A 15,555-nucleotide genomic window follows, 5' to 3' on the forward strand; every position below is an offset into this window, starting at 1 on the left:
GTGTTGAGAAGGCCCTGGCTCTGGTTGAAGCCAATCTAACTTCCCTAGGGCCCGGGACCTCTAGGGTGTTGTTATTTATGGACCTTGAGGCTCTCCGTGGGGCAGACCGGGAGAGGCGGCCCCGTAGGTACGAGGGTCCGAGGCCGTGAAGGGCTTGAAAGGTCAAAATCTGACCCTGTCCTCCACTGGGAGCCAGTGCGGCTGGAAAAGCACTGGGTGAATCTGCTCCCATGGCAGAGACCCCGTGAGGAGCCTCGCTGCAGCATTCTGCACCCGCTGGAGTTTCTGGGACAGCTTCAAGGGCAGCCCCGCGTAGAGCAAATTACAGGAGTCAAGCCTTAGTTATTAATGCTGCTAGTCCTTATGATAAAGACTAATAGTACCGAACCCCCAAAAACTGTGTTATTAGAAATTCGTAAATGGAGTTTAATTGACGTTTAATAAAGTTGTTGTTGTTGACTCATTTAGTGGTGTCCGCCTCTTTGTGACCCCCTGGACCAGAGCACGCCAGGCCCTCCTGCCTTCCACTGCCTCCCGCAGTTTGGTTAAACTCATGCTGGTAGCTTCAAGAATACTGTCCCACCATCTCGTCCTCCGTCGTCCCCTTCTCCTTGTGCCCTCCATCTTTCCCAACATCAAGGTCTTTTCCAGGGAGTCTTCTCTTCTCATGAGGTGGCCAAAGTCTTGGAGCCTCAGCTTCAGGATCTGTCCTTCCAGTGAGCACTCAGGGCTGATTTCCTTCCGAATGGAGAGGTTGGATCTTCTTGCAGTCCATGGGACTCTCAAGAGTCTCCTCCAGCACCAGAATTCAAAAGCATCCATTCTTCAATAGTAAAGTTAATTTGAATTAAAAGAAAGAAATGTTCAGCCTCTCATCTACCTCCCCAGCCAGCGAACCACTTCACTGCGTCCGAAAACATCTTGATCACAATCCGAAGTATGCAATAATAATAATAATAATAATAATAATTCATTAATTAAATTCCTATCAACCAGCCAGATTTTAATAATCCTCACCTACCTCCCCAGCCAGCGACCCACTTCACTGTTTCCCAAAACATCCAGGGGGCTGCCCCTCTCCTCAAGCACAGCGCCTCCAACTCATCCCCCTCCTCTGGGCGTCTGGGGCAGGGGAAACCCCCCCCCCCGCCCAGCCCTCCCTTGAGTCCCCCTTTATGATGGCGGCGATGACAGTCCCTCTGCCCCCTTGGGAGGAGGGGGAGGAGGGCTGCCGTGCTGGGGCTGCTCTGATCCTTCCCCTCCCCGGTTCCAAAAGCTCCTCTGACTCTGATAGAAGCTGTAGGGTTGGAAAGGGTTCCAAGGGTCATCTAGCCCAACCCGCAGGCAAGGCTCCCCTGGCAGAACACCCCTCCGCCTCTCTTCATTCATTTCTTTATTTCATTTTTTAAAAAAATTCATTAAATTTCATTTTTTTTTAGTTTCAAAAAATTGACTTCATTCCCCCTTTCTGCGGTTCCTTAAATTTATAAAAAGATCTTCTGCGTATCCGAATTCATTTCATTTCCTCCTTTGTTAGTCTGCTTTAAATATAGACTCCTCTAAAACTGCAGGTCTTGACAACTATCCTGCCAGTGTTTTTGTCTGTTGGCAATTTATCTTTCCATTTTTTTATATATATAAAAAAGTTGGTTATCTGGATTTCTTCTGCCAAATCCCCTTTTTCCAGCAGCCGCGACGCTCTAGCCAATTCGCTCTTTCCCCCCTTCCAGGAGCCGCGACGCTCTAGCCGGCTCTCTCAACGCCTCTTCCCCCTCCCCTTCCGGGACCCGCGTTTCCGGCCGCGCCAGGCGGTTGCCGCGGCAACCAGGAAGTGCTGCCCGGCGGGGCTTCCGGTCCGCTGCTCAAAGCCTTCCCCCGGCGGGGTTCCTTCTTCTTCTTCAGCAGCCATGGCCGACTCGTTCAAGGCGAGGAAGCTGCCCAAGGGGACGCGGCGCTCCCCGGAGCCGCACGCCTACGACCCGTGGGGCTGGGGGGACGCCGAGTGGGACTGGGAGCTGCCGCCGCCGCCGCGGGCCTGCTGGGAGTCGGAGAGGCCGGCGCCGCGGGGGAGGGGCAAGGGGCGGGGTTTCTGGGGGGCCCGCGAGGAGCCCCCCAGCTGGGGGGGGCCCTGGAGGGGGAGGGGGCCTCGCCGAGGGGGGAGGGGGCGGGATCGGTGGGGGGGAGGGAGCCCCCCCGAGGAGGAGGAGGAGGAGGGAGAGAAACACTGGAGGGGTTCTCGCCGAGGGGGGCGGGGCTTTCGCAGAGGGGGGAGGGGCCGGGATTCGTGGGGGGCAGGGAGCCCCCCCAAGGAGGAGGAAGAGTCGTGGAGGGGGAGGGGCCGGGATCCGTGGGGGGGAGAGAGCCCCCCCAAGGAGGAGGAGGAAGAAGAGCCCTGGAGGGGGAGGGGTCCTCGCAGAGGGGGGAGGGGCTGGGATCCCTGGGAGGGAGGGAGCCCCCCCAAGGAGGAAGAAGAGCCCCCCCAGCGGGAGCAGGAGGAGGACCCCTTTAGCCGGAGGAGCCGGTGGGGCAGCCGGGAGAGGGAGCCCCCCTCGTGGGAGGAGCCGCCTCCGGCCAAGGCCCCCCGGAAATCCCACTGGGGGGGCAGCCCCACGCGGGAAGCGGGGACGCGGGTGCTGCTGACGCCGCCAAGGCAGAGCAGCCCGGAGCAGGGGCCCCCCCACAGGCCGCGGGGCTGGGGGGAGTGGGAGTCGGCCAGGCACGGGGTCCGCTCCCCCGCCAGCCCCCCTCGGGGTGGGAGCTGGTGGGGCGAGGCCGAGAGGAGGCACGGGGAGAGCCCCGGCCGAGAGGAAAGGGGGCGCGGGAGGCAGGCTGAGGAGGGAGCCCGGGACCAGGCACCCTGGGGCGGCTCGGAGCACGGGGGCGTTTTGGGCAGCCTGGAGCGGCTGGCTTGGGAGGAGGGCGGGGACCAGTGGAGGAACCCCGACTGGGCCAAGGACCAACCCGCCACCCTCGCCAGGGGCGGAAGCCCCGCAAGGTCCGACTGGCAGCACAGCCAGAGCGGAGACCCCGACGCCTGGGGCAGCTCTGCCAGTTTCCAGAGCGGGTGGGCGGCCGACGGAACCGAGGAGGGGACCCCCGAGATGGAGGAGGAGGTGGGGTGGGGCGCTGCCGGAGAGGACGGCGTGGCAGCAGGCTCGGACGGCGCCCGCCCCGTCCCGCAGGAGTGGACGCCGTGCCAGGAGGTGGTGGAGTACTGGACCAGGTCGTGCCGCACCTGCCTGAGCCTCCGCCAGAGGAGGCGACTCATGTCCTTCTGCCCACGCCCCACCTTGCCCGACAGGAGCCACGAGACGCCCGCCCTCAACGCCGACATTGCCAGCCTGGGCGTTGCGCCGCAGCAGAGGGCGGAGCTGGTTGAAGCCCGGAAGCTGGGCTGGCTGCAGGACGAGGTTCTGGACACGCTGGCCCCGGCCATGAGCGTCTACGAGATGGCCGAAGAGGCCCTGGAGAAGCGGGTGCCCGTGGACCCCCTGGAGTTGCGGGAGTCGGCCCAGCGCCTCCTCCGCCTCCTGGGCAGCCTGAGCGCCCGGCTGACCCTCCACCGCCGCGTCAAGGTCCTGCGCGCCATCAACCCCCGCCTGCAGTCCATCTGCTCCAAGATGACCAGCCGCAGCTGCAACGGGATGCTCTTTGGCGAGGACAAAGTCCAGCTCCTGAAGGAGCTGCTTGCCCGGTTCCCCCAGCTCATCCAGAACAACACCACCTACAAGCGGACCCGCACTCAGCGCCGGAAGAGCAAGGTGTACAGCGGCCAGCCGCCCCAAGGCGCAGGTAAGGCCGCCTTTGCCCGCACTCTAACGCTGGTGGCCAAGGCCAAGCCGGTGCCCACCCTCGCCCGACATTTTGGGCTGCGCCTCGGGGCCAACCAGGGTTCCAAAGGTTGGGGGGCGCCAGCTTGGGGATGCCCTGGGCAGCTCCAAAGTTGCGTGGCCTTTTAGCTGTTTAGCACGTGTCCGTCAGCCTCCAAGTCTCCCCGGATGTGGTTGGGCTACAACTTCCAACACCCTGGAGACCCGGCAGGAGGGAAATGCTGGGAGCAGAGACACATTTTAGTAGGGTGGCGCAGGGGCCTGACCCACTGAGCCTCTTGGGCTTGCCGATTGGAAGGTTGGCGGTTCAAAACCCCGTGACAGGGTGAGCTCCTGTTGCTCTGCCCCAACTCCTGCCAACATTCCAGGTCGAAAGCATGCCAGGGCAAGTAGATAAAGAGGTACTGCTCTGGTGGGAAGGTAAACGGTGTTTCCATGCGCTCTGGTTTCCGCCATGCACCAGAAGCAGTTTAGTTCTGCTGGCCACACGACCCGGAAAGCTGTCTGTGGACAAACACCGGCTTCCTCGGCCTGAAAGTGAGACGAGGGCCGCAATCCCATAGCCGCCTTAGACTGGACTTAACCGTCCAGGGATCCTTTGCTTTTACCTTTTAAACGCCGAATAGCACCAGCCCAGAAGGGCTGAAAACCCTTCTTTGACAGGAACCGAAGAAGAGCGTGCCAGCTGTGTGGAAGAGCTCTGTGGATTTCCAGTAGGCCTCCCTCACCCCAGAGCAGCTGGGGCTCCTTTCTTTAAGACGCCTTGGCTAGCAGTAGCCAAAGGCACTGAGCCCTGTGGCCCGTTCCATGGCGGTCCTTGTTCGTTGCTAAGCCTTCTTCCACAGGTGGCTTAGCTGGCCGCTGAGAGGACCAGCTGTTTTTAATTTTTTCAGAGAGGAAGGGGCATGTTGCCTCCCGTTGAACAGCCTGGGGAACTTTATTTTTCTGCCCCACAGCTTTGGGGAGACAAGTATCTCCTCGGTTATCAAGAAGCCCAAAACAGGGTCTTTCCTGGAATCAAATTCCAAGCCGTATTATTAAGGGACGCAGGTGGCGCTGTGGTCTAAACCACTGAGCCTCTTGAGCTTGCTGAATCCCTGCGATGGGCTGAGCTCCCGTTGCTCAGTCCCAGCTCCTGCCAACCTAGCAGTTCGAAAGCATACCAGTGCAAGTAGATAAATAGGTACCGCTGCGGCGGGAAGGTAAACAGCATTTCCGTGCGCTCTGGTTTCCATCACGGTGTCCTGTTGTGCCAGAAGTGGTTTAGTCCTGCTGGCCACGTCCTGGAAAAAGCTGTCTGCGGACAAAGGCCGGCTCCCTTGGCCTGAAAGCAGAGGTGAGCGCCGCGAACACAGAGTTGCCTTGGACTGGGTCCTTTACCTTTTACCTACCATTAATTATTATTATTATTATTATTTACATCTCTACCCAACCTTTTTCGCCAAGGAACTCAAGGTGGTGGAATGCTTTGCTTCAAGGAGGAGTTCCAGCAGACGGACACCGTCTCACAAGGTGAGCTCTAACCCGCACAAATGATCACCATCTTATATTCGGTGCTAGGAGCTGAGATGTATAAACGAAGCACCAAATGGCTCCTTAAACCAAGTTGCCAAAACGGAACTTGCAGTTGCTTTTTTTTATGCCAGATGGCTCTGAAGTCTTAATTTTCAAATGATGGGCTGGCACTGACTGATTCAGTTAAACATTGTGCTGTGGTCTAACCACTGAGCCTCTTGGGCTTGCCAATCGTAAGGTCAGTGGTTCGAATCCCCGCAATGACGGGGTGAGCTCCCATTGCTCTGTCCCAGATTCTGCCAGCCTAGCAGTTCGGAAGCACACCAGCGCAAGTAGATAAAACTGCGGCGTTGGGAAGGTAAACGGTGTTTCCATGCGCTGGTTTCTGTCACGGTGTCCTGTTGCGCCAGAAGCAGCTTAGTCCTGCTGGCCACATGACCCGGAAAGTTCTCTGCGGACAAAGGCCAGATCCCTCGGCCTGAAAGCGAGATGAGCACCGCAACCCCAAAGTTACCTTGGACTGGACTTAACCGTCCAGGGTCCTTGACCTTTTTCCTTTTTCCGTACTTCTTTTTCTTAATGGTGACGCAGACCATGAATAACGTAGGAATATTCTTCACAACGGTGAGCAAGGGGAAGCGAAGGCAACAATGCGCTCTAACGCTATTCGCCGCTCCTGCTCAGGCTGCCCAGAAAAAGCATTTTGGTTCCAGAAATTCAAAATCTAACTGATAAATTTCTACAGGATCTGGGTGTTAGCGTGTGAAAGCAGTCCAGATCCGGGAATCCCCAGATGACTATCGCAGGCGGCAAAATGCCCATGGTGAATTTCGAACGCCAATCAGGGATAGCTCAGTGGCGGTGGAGTTCGTGATTTGGCCACACAAAGTCTGGGGGTTCAATCCCAGGTTTGGGGGTGGCCGACTCTCCTTTGCTGCCGGGTTTTAGGCAGAGGTTGGGGGGCTCTCTGCCAGGGGCTGGGCTAGATGACCGCTGGTGCCCCTTCACCCTCTACAGCTCTGTGATTCTGTTATTCTAGGTATCTGGGCCGGCACAGATAGCTCCCTGCCTGAGACCCAGCAGGACCATGCGCTGAACTGGTCCAACCTCGGTTCCTGATCGGTCGGGGACGGGGCGGCGGAAAAACCAATGGTGCCCGCTTGCCAACCCGCCCCCCTTTCTCAGGGGCTTAACTGGCCCCACAGAGCCCCAGAAGGAACTTACCAGGGGCAGAGGGAACTATTTTTGCAGCAGAGAGGGGCAGCAGAGAGGCCAGGAAGCCGGAAACGGACCGTTCCTCTCGACGGAAGAGACCCCCCCACTCTTGCCCCCCCTGCCTGCTCAAGAGTCTGTCCCTTGGTGAGCCAAGCAGGGCCACCATTGAGCAGTTGGGGGGCCACAGGGCAGAATGGAGCCAAGAAGACAACACTTTTAAACACGACTCTTCCAATCCTCTCTTGACTCTGCAGCAAGACTGTCTGCAGCAAGCTCAAGCAGGGGCGTTTTATTGCAAGCCCCCCCCTTTTGTGTGAAAGGCCTCTTGGTTTTCAGAGAAGACATAGCTTCCTTCCATTACAAGAAGAGTTTTTTCTCCCAATGGTTCAAAACTGTTTCTGTTTGAACTTGATTTTTTTGTTGTTGAATATTTTCTGTGGTTTTTTGCGGGGGGGGGGTGCTTGCTGGCAGCAGGAAAACCCAGACCCCTCCCTTTTAAAGGCCTTTTGCCTCATAACAGGAGGGGGCAGCCTTTTCAACTCTTGGGCTTTCCTGCATTTTTGTTTCCTGATGGAGGCATCTTGTGGCAGGGAGTTCCAGCTGGGCTCATATATTTTTTTGCCTACTTCCCCCCTCAAAAAAAAGTTTTCACCTGGGGGCAGGAAACAGACCCATGGGACTTTTTTCTTTTTTGGCCGATGGTTTTCCCGTGTTGGATCTCTGGCGGACTCTCTTTTTTTCCTCCTCCACCCAAAATCGGCTGCTTGGCTGAAGAAACCGCATCCCGACGGCTGAGGTCCGAGAGGAGACACCCCCCCCCCCAGGTTAAGAGGACCACGTTTGCTCTGTTCCCTGAAGGACAGTTTGATGGATTCCTGCAAAGAGAGTCCCGGGGAACCGACCGATCCCTTATCGGTTTGCAGCCGAAGCGGCGATCGGGACTGGAGCAAGACCTTGGAAGTCTGTTTCTGGGGACCTTCTCTAATTGAATAAATGTTCTTTTGTCTTCACAAGCCGTGTCTTTTTGTTTAATGCTTCCCCATCGCACCAGGAAACACGCCCCCCCCCATTAAAATAGAATCACATTGGAATCATGGCTGTCGTTTTGGGATGTTGGAAGAAGGATGAGGGGCACAGGGGGCGTTTGCCTACGAAACGGTTAAGCGTCTTGCCTGGAATTGGCCTGCCTGTCCCTGTATTTTCTTTTTCTTTCTGTTTTGAAATAAATTCTTCTTGGTTTTACAAATGCAAAATATATACAAACGCAAACTGCAAAAACAAATCGGTATAAAAGAGATTCTCCCCATCTCCTCTTCCTCTCCGTGGGGTCCCATTTTAAGCATCTAAAACTGCATATTCATCCAGACGCCAATTTTTGTATCAGGCCATATTATCCGCAATAATTTTGGCACTACAAGAGAGTCAAAATCCTGCTCTTGTTTCCATCTGCTTTCAGTGGTCTCCTAAAAACCTTATAAATTATTTTATAAAGTTTTTATCCTCTTTGTCTCTTGAGTTTTCCAGTGAGTTTTGCCATCTTGGCATAGTCTATCATCTTGAGTTGCCATTATTCTCTGGTAGGGACTTTTATTTTCTTTCCAGTTCTGGGCTGATAACATCCGGCCGGCCGTTGTTCCATACATGAAAAGTCTCTTCTGCTCCTTTGAGATGTCGGTACATGTAATTCCTAATAAAAAAAGCCTTCTGGTTTCTTAACAAAAGCTATTTTAAACAGAGCTTCCCTGTATTCTCAAGCCATAAAAGCCCTTTTTGTGGAATGCCTGAAAGATTCCTATTGGGACCCAAAAGAGAGAAGGGGAGGGAGGAAGAAAGGAGTGTAAAAAGAAAGAGGGAAGGGAAAGGAAACGAAAGGAAAGGAAAGGAGGAAGGTAAAAAGGTAAGAGAATGAAATAGAAAGAAGGAAAGGGGAGGGAGGGAGATAAAAAGAAATAGAGAAGGAAAGGGAGGAAGGGAAAAAGAAAGAAAGAGTGAGAGAAAGAAGGAAAGGGGAGGGAGGAAGAGAGAGAAGCAAAGGGGAGGAAGGTAGGAAGATAAAAAAAATAGGGAAAGGAGGGATGAAGGAAGGAAGATAGTGAAAAAGAGAAAAGGGAAAAAGAGAAAGAAAGAGAGAAAGAAGGAAAGGGGAGGGAGGGAGAAAGAGAGAGAAGCAAAGGGGAGGAAGGTAGGAAGATAAAAAAATAGAGAGGGAAGGGAGGGATGGAGGAAGGAAGATAGAGAAGGAAAGTGGGGACGGAGGAAGATAAAAAAATAGAGAGAAGGAAAGGGCAGGGAGGAAGAGAAGGAAAAGAGGAAGGAAGATAAAAAGAGAAATAGAATGAGATAGGAAAGGGGAGGAAGGAAAGAGGGAAGATAAAAAGAAAAGAGAAAGAAACAGAGATAAAGGGAGAGAGAGAGAGAGAGAGAAGAAAAGGGAAGAAACGTGGCTCTGGGCAGGGACCACTGGGGGCGCCCTCCTTCCCTCCCCCCTCCCTCCCCGCCCCGGACTTCCGATCTCGCGACACTTGCGTCAAGATGGCTACAAGGTAGCAGCAGCCGCTCGGCCCCTTGGATGCTGCGCCAGGAGGAGGAGGAGGAGGAGCAGCTGGGAAGGAGCAGCGGAGAGCAGCCGAGGGGGGGATCCCCGGCCCCCGAGATGGTAAGGCTCTTTGCCCCCCCCCTTGGCAAGGTCCCCTTTGAAGCCCCTCCCCTGCTGGAGGGGCCCCAGCGATTGCATAACAACAATGCCCAGAGCCAGACACGCGAGTCGGGCCCCTTCACACGTGCACAGGGGGAGAGCGGAGCCGGGCAGGGAAAGGGGCACGTCGCCGCCCACAACACCCCAAACCGGCTTGCAGTGCTAGGCCCATGCTGTCTGCACGGGCCGGCAGCCGTGGCCAGGACCCGAACCCGGGGCCTTCTGCATGCCAAGCACCCGCTCAGAATAAACCCAGGTTTCCAGGGGGGTTCGTGGGTGGGGAGGAAGGGCTGGTTTTAATTCAGAGATGCCCCCCCCCCGAGCGGCTTCACTGCGCAAGGCAGGGGCGCTAACCACGGAGACTCTCAGCTCTGGCCTGAATTTCAACAGCCGGTTTATACAACTTTTTACTGGGGTGTTTCAGCTATAAATATGGTGTGCATGTGGGATTATTGTTTTGGTTTAACTATTTACTTTTGTTTGAAGGTTGGTCTATAAATGATCATCATCATCATCATCATCATTAATTTATTATTATTTATACCCCACTCATTTGGCTGGGTTCCCCCAGCCGCTCTGGGCAGCTTCCAGCAAAATATTAAAATACAATAATCAAATATTAAAAGCTTCCCAACTTGTTTTGTTGTTTTCGTTTATTTACTTTTGTTTGAAGGTCGGTGTATAAATTTTCGTAATAAGAAGAAGAATAGCAGTAGTAACAGAAGGTAATATTTTGCCTGAACACAACTGCCAGCAATATTTGAGCGCAGGGCATGTTCTGTAGACAAAAGGCCTACAAATCTTTGCTTGCCTTCCTCCAGCGAAGGGGCTTTTGGAACGCCCTTACCCTACAAAGCTGTGGTGGACTCTCTATATATATTCAAATGTCAAAAAGAAGCCCTGCATGTTGGTTAGGGGACATCAGTGTTGATGCTTGAAGGCTGCCAGGGGAAAAATAAAACGAAAGCAGCTTTTTGAGACAAATTTTGGCTTCTCATTCGCTGCCCAAGAGTTCCTGTTTCTGCAGTTTTGCAAAACAACCGGCTTTTGAGAGGGAGATTCTGATTTGGGTTGCATGTTCCCTTCAATCCTCTAAGGGCTCGTCATCACCACCATCATTTTGCTTGCATTGTCTCTTCCCCCCAATAAGAGGCCAAGATCAAGAGCAAACCCCCCGCCTGTCTGAAGAGGAAATCAGGTCAGCCAGAAAACCCCGATGTCTGCTTGGCGTCCAAAAATCAAACCCAACTTCTTCAAATATCCCTTTAGCCCAGAAACGCTCTTTAGATGGTTCATCAATGCTAATTTATAATGGCTTTGCCCTTCATGATTTGATCTGACCACCGCTTCCCCGCAAGAGCTGCAAAAAGTGGATTAAAAAACCCCAACAACCAATTTTTAAAAACCCAAATAAAGGAATATATTGTGACTGTAATGAATTCACTGTAAGGGGGGGGGGAATTCACTCTCAATCAGTTCAAGAATGCAAAGAAGCAATCTTTCCTCTCCTATTTGGGATCATAATAATAACCAGCTGCCCCCTTTCACCCCTCCGGCCAGGAGAAGACGCCGCCACCTGATGCCCCACTTGCACCCCTAGACCTTCGGACGTCCCCCCCCAGCCGCGCCAGGAGCAAAGCGGAGAAGGAAGAGGGGCCCCCGCCGCTGGTGACCTCTCCCGTGGCCTCTTTGGGGGGTGAGTAGGGGAGGGAAATCAGGCCTATCCCCCCCCCCAAAAAAACACAAAGCCAACTTTCTAGTCCTCATGAAGGCTCAAGGAAGTGGCTCACAGCCTGGCAGCAATTCACATGGGGGGGGGATTCCCATCTCTACCCGGAGATGCCTGGGGGGTGTGGAGCTGGAGGGGGGGGCCTTCGCAAGCCCAGCAGGGGCCCTGCCGCAATCCCCAGCCCGGAGGGAGCCACCAGTGACGTCTCTTCTTCCTAGGCCCGGCCAATTCGGGGGTTTCGGCGACCCACAGCCACCCCACGCCGAGCGGCGGGGGGCGGAGGCAGGACCTGCGGCTGCCCAAGAGGAGACCCCCAGGTGAGCTGGAGGCCGGGGCTAAGGAACGGGGCGCACGGGACCTAGTTTGGGGGTGGCCCCCTCTCCTTTCTCCCCAAAGGTGGGGCCGAGAACCTTGCCCCTCCTCCCCGGCTCTGCTGCACAACACCCACATTTCCCCAGGCTGAGAGCTTTGCCTACGTTTTCCTCCGGCCCCCCACCACTGCCAAGAGGCCCTTGGAAGATTATCCAGGGGGGGGGGGGAAGACGGCCGGACAGGATTCCCCGTTTCCTATGGATCCTTTCGGCTGATGTGTCTTTTGCCCTAGAGAGGATGTGTGTTGGTTGTTCCCATTTCACAGAAAGGGAAAAGAGAGGCACGGGTCTGTGAGCTGCTCCAGGCGGGGCTGCCAAGGCCTCTCGAATCGTGGAATAATGGAATTGTATTGTGGGAAGGGGCCCCCCAGGGGCCATCCAGCCCAGCCCCCTTCGGCTAATTCTCTTGCCTCGCCCTAGGGAGACGCTACCAGTGCTCTGGGGACGGCTGCCGGCTGGCCTGCCGCAGCATGAAAGAGCTGCTGGATCACATTCGAGTTCATTATCGGCCCACACAGTCGGTGGAGGGTAAGTCCGTCCGTGGGGGGGGGGGGAGATCTCAAGCTGCCTTTGCTCCCTCACTCTTTCCACCCCAGTAACTATTGGGGGGGGGGCATGTGTAAAGTATTTTCATTTTTTAAAAATGAAAATAAAACAGAGAAAAATTGTAACGACCGAAAGCCTATTGAAATGGGCTTGTAGAACGAATGAGCCCAGCTCCCTCTCCTTTCTCCCAGGGAAGATTTTCCGCTGTTCCTCCCCGGGCTGCTTGGAATCTTTCCCCAACATGCAAGTTCTCATGGAACACATCAAGGTCCACTACAAGCCCAACCGCTACTTCAAGTAAGGCCTCATTCTGATGAGGATGATGATGATGAAGGGCAGGGTCTAGAGGGGGCCAAGTAAATCCACTCCCAAAGCTCAGGGGTTTTATCTGGTATTTTATGCATTGTGATTTGCTATTTCTAGCCATGACAGAAGAGTCTTTATTGTAATACATGTAAACTGCCTAATGAATTATTTGCTCACGTTTCATTTTAGCATTTACTATGGGATTCTAATGCATGATTGCATACAGCTTTATTTGGTATAAGTTGCTTATTTTAAAGTCGTTGTGGCTTTTTATATAGGATCCGATTGTTGTTAATGTTTGAAGTTTTATTATTAATTTTGTGTGTCTTGGAAGCCGCCCAGAGTGGCTGGGGCAATTTAGCCAGATGGGCAATGAAATAGTAGTAATAATAAGAATGATGATGATGTCAGGAGCTGCCCGAAGGCGTGGGCGATGGAGCCCCCCCCCCCGTACACCCGTTTCTCAATCCTCCCTGTTTGCAGCAGCTGGGATTGAGCCGCCAACCTCCAGAATCAAGAGATGGGTGTAGTGTGTGGGAACGGGCCCTCCAGAGGTCCTCCATCCCAACCCCCTGCAACCTGTCCCCCCCCTCCAGGTGCGAGAACTGCATGACGCGTTTCCGGACGTACCGGTCCCTCTTCAAGCACCTCCACAGTTGCTCCTCCGCTGGAACCGCTGCCGGTGCAGCTGCCGCTGCCTACACCCCGCCCCTGGCGCCGGAGAAGCCCCTCCCGGAAAAGGAGCCCCCCGGGAAGCTGCTGGAGGTCCTCCCCAAACTGCAGACGGTCATCCAGCAGCTCAGGAAGGAAGCCATCCTCCCCGGCGAGATGGAGGCGCCGCCGCCGGCCCCCGACCCACTCCCTGCCGGCCCCCTGGGGCCCTTGCCCGCCCTGCCCCCGGGGCCCCACGCCTTCCCTCTGCTGGAGCCCTCCCTCTTTGGACCCCCGCCGCCCCTGGCCAGGTTTCCGGGGCCGGCCCCCCACACGCTCCCGGGACCCTTCCTGCCTTACGTCCATCCGGGGAGCTACGCCTTGCCTCCCGCCGCCGTCCAGAGCCGCCTGCGGCCGTTCCTGCCGGGACAGGGACTCCCCATCTCCAACGCCGTCTGGAAGAAAAGCCAGGGTGAGCGGAAGACCTCCCCCCCCCTTCGCCACCCCAGGAGGGTCTCTCTGCCCCCCATCGTTACCTGTCTGCCAGTCCAGCGATTGTGCCCAATTTGCTCAGGTTTGAGATGGCCCTAATCCAGGTTTCTAGTCCTCATGACTGCACCAGGGGGCGGGAATACTCGAGAGGTTTGGGAACTGCCCTTAAATGTTTCGCTCTCTGTAAGGCTCCGCTCGATTCGGAAGCTGCAGTCAGGCAAGATGCTGCAGAGAAAGTGCTTTAAGCAATAACAGGCAACACGTGGCTCATAATGTTCTAACAAAATATATGTAATCTGTATTATTTCACAGTTCTTAAACCATGGGCAGGGAAACTAAGGCCCGAGGCCGGATCCAATCCAATCACCTTCTCAATTACATGAGAAGAATGTGTCCTTTTATTTCAAATGCATCTCTGGATTATTTGTGGGGCATAGGAATTCATTCATTTTTTTTCTGCCCCCCCCCCCACATGGTCTGAGGGACAGTGGACCAGGCCCCTGCTGAAAAAGTTTGCTGACCCCTGATTTAAATCAATCAATTTGATTTAAATCAAATCCACCCTGGAGAGAAACCTCCCCAGATATTTAGGAAGCTGGCGCAGGTTTCCATCTCCTCTTAAGCGTATTTGTCCCTTTGCTCCGGGGCTGATCCTTCTCTCTTTTGCGCCCCCGCAGGGCACTCCTCCAACAGCCGCATCGTGTGGGAGCACACGCGGGGGCGCTACAACTGCCTGCAGTGCTCCTACTCGACGGCGTCGCGGGAGGAGGTCACCCAGCACGTCGAGGACCACCGCAAGAACCCCTCCCCGCCCGGGCGCCTGGATGGAGAAATGGGTGAGCGGGGGGCTGGCGGGTGACCTTCCCTTCGTCCCCGGCACCTGGGGTGGCACAGGAGGTGGCTGGGTTGCCTGGCAGGCGCGGGGGACCTCCGCTCAGGACCACAGCTCCCGTTGCCCCCGGAGTTGTAGTTTGGCAGCGCCCGGTTTCCCCAAATCCTCCTCAGAGCAGAGCCCAGGGGTCTACTCGAGTTTGGCCAATGCTGGGATGTCGGACACCGAGGAGGTTGGGCTACAACTCCCATCAGGCGGAGGTGAGGGGAACTGTAGTTTGCAGCGCCCGGAGGGGCTTCTCACTGACCTGGCTCTGCTCATTGGGAATTGTAGTCCAAGCATCTCTAGCTGGGGAGCGCCCAGTTTAGCCAAGGCGATTTGACTCCATCTGTTGGGTTTTTTTTGCAGTTTTGATCAGTTCTGCGTTTCTGCAACGGACAAATTTTGCTTTGTGGTGGATTTTGAATGTCCCTTAGAAACAACAACTGATGCTTCCCCCTATTTTCCTCTTTCCTCCACCAGACTTTGGGGTGGGGCTCCCCTCGTTCCACCCCAGACTGACGCCGGAAGTGGAGAACACCCTCTTCTCCCCGCTGTGAGGCTTCCACGGTGCCGACCCCCCCTCGTTTTGTCACCATCTTCATCCCCCCTTTGAAGGTGCAGTAAGGATGGTGGGGGAATCCTGGCTCCTCCCCACCCCCCAAAAAAGGGGTAGAGGGTGCAGACACCCCCAGGAGGTCTTCCCTCTCCAACCCCCCACAGAATGCGTGCGCACAAATGGATGGTGTTCGATGGGAAGGGGGTTGAAATTTAATTATTATTGATATTAATTTAATCTAGAACATTTTCCGGTGCATTCTTCTTCCCTCTTTTTTCTCCCCCCCCCAAAAAAAAGGTTTCTCTTGCTTTAAAGGCAAAATGCTCATCCCCCCCCCCATTCTCTTGGTGAGGACACCTCCAGCCCCTCCTTCCCTAAAGCCGATGATCAGGTTTGCTCAGGTTTGTTATAGCGGGCTATTTGCTGCTTTTGCAAAAAAACACAAAAAACCAGAAATAAAATGGGAATTGTACAGAAAACGTGAGCGAGCCTTCTTGTCTTGGGGTGTGTCTTTTGAGCCCTGTTTGCAAGGGGGTGGGGCAGTGAGAAGGGCAAACAAATACACCTACCTCTTGCCGGGTGGGGGGGCAAGGAACATTCTTTGTTTTTTAAAAAACCTGTTTTGTTAGATTTAAGCAACCCTCCCCACCCCTCTACTCACACACACAGAGAGAGAAACTGCTCAGGGTTCAAGGCGAGTTCCACCAGCAGAAACACAAGCAGAATTTTGGGGTGTGTGGGACTGCGAGGAGTGAGGTCTGCAGTGAGCAGCACC

General features: G+C 55.0%; 2 protein-coding genes across 2 annotated transcripts; both read left to right on the forward strand.

Annotated features, from left to right (window-relative positions):
* Positions 1–1,907: 1,907 nt before the first annotated feature.
* LOC309523153 (uncharacterized protein) lies at positions 1,908–7,573 on the forward strand (the record flags this gene model as incomplete). Its single annotated transcript, XM_082206912.1, has 4 exons — positions 1,908–2,053; positions 2,264–3,792; positions 5,277–5,342; positions 6,385–7,573. 4 exons carry the CDS (start codon positions 1,908–1,910, stop codon positions 6,462–6,464), a joined length of 1,821 nt encoding a protein of 606 aa, XP_082063038.1. The 3' UTR covers positions 6,465–7,573.
* Positions 7,574–10,158: 2,585 nt separating this feature from the next.
* ZNF414 (zinc finger protein 414) lies at positions 10,159–15,259 on the forward strand. Its single transcript, XM_082206945.1, is given in 8 exon segments — positions 10,159–10,805; positions 10,808–10,951; positions 11,203–11,301; positions 11,776–11,883; positions 12,093–12,198; positions 12,804–13,330; positions 14,028–14,186; positions 14,705–15,259. Coding segments are annotated over 8 exon segments (1,287 nt in total). The 5' UTR covers positions 10,159–10,738; the 3' UTR covers positions 14,782–15,259.
* The last annotated feature ends 296 nt before the right edge of the window (positions 15,260–15,555 follow it).

Source organism: Podarcis vaucheri (genome assembly GCF_965113315.1).
Source record: "Podarcis vaucheri genome assembly, chromosome: 18".
In the NCBI taxonomy this organism is placed as follows: domain Eukaryota; kingdom Metazoa; phylum Chordata; class Lepidosauria; order Squamata; family Lacertidae; genus Podarcis; species Podarcis vaucheri.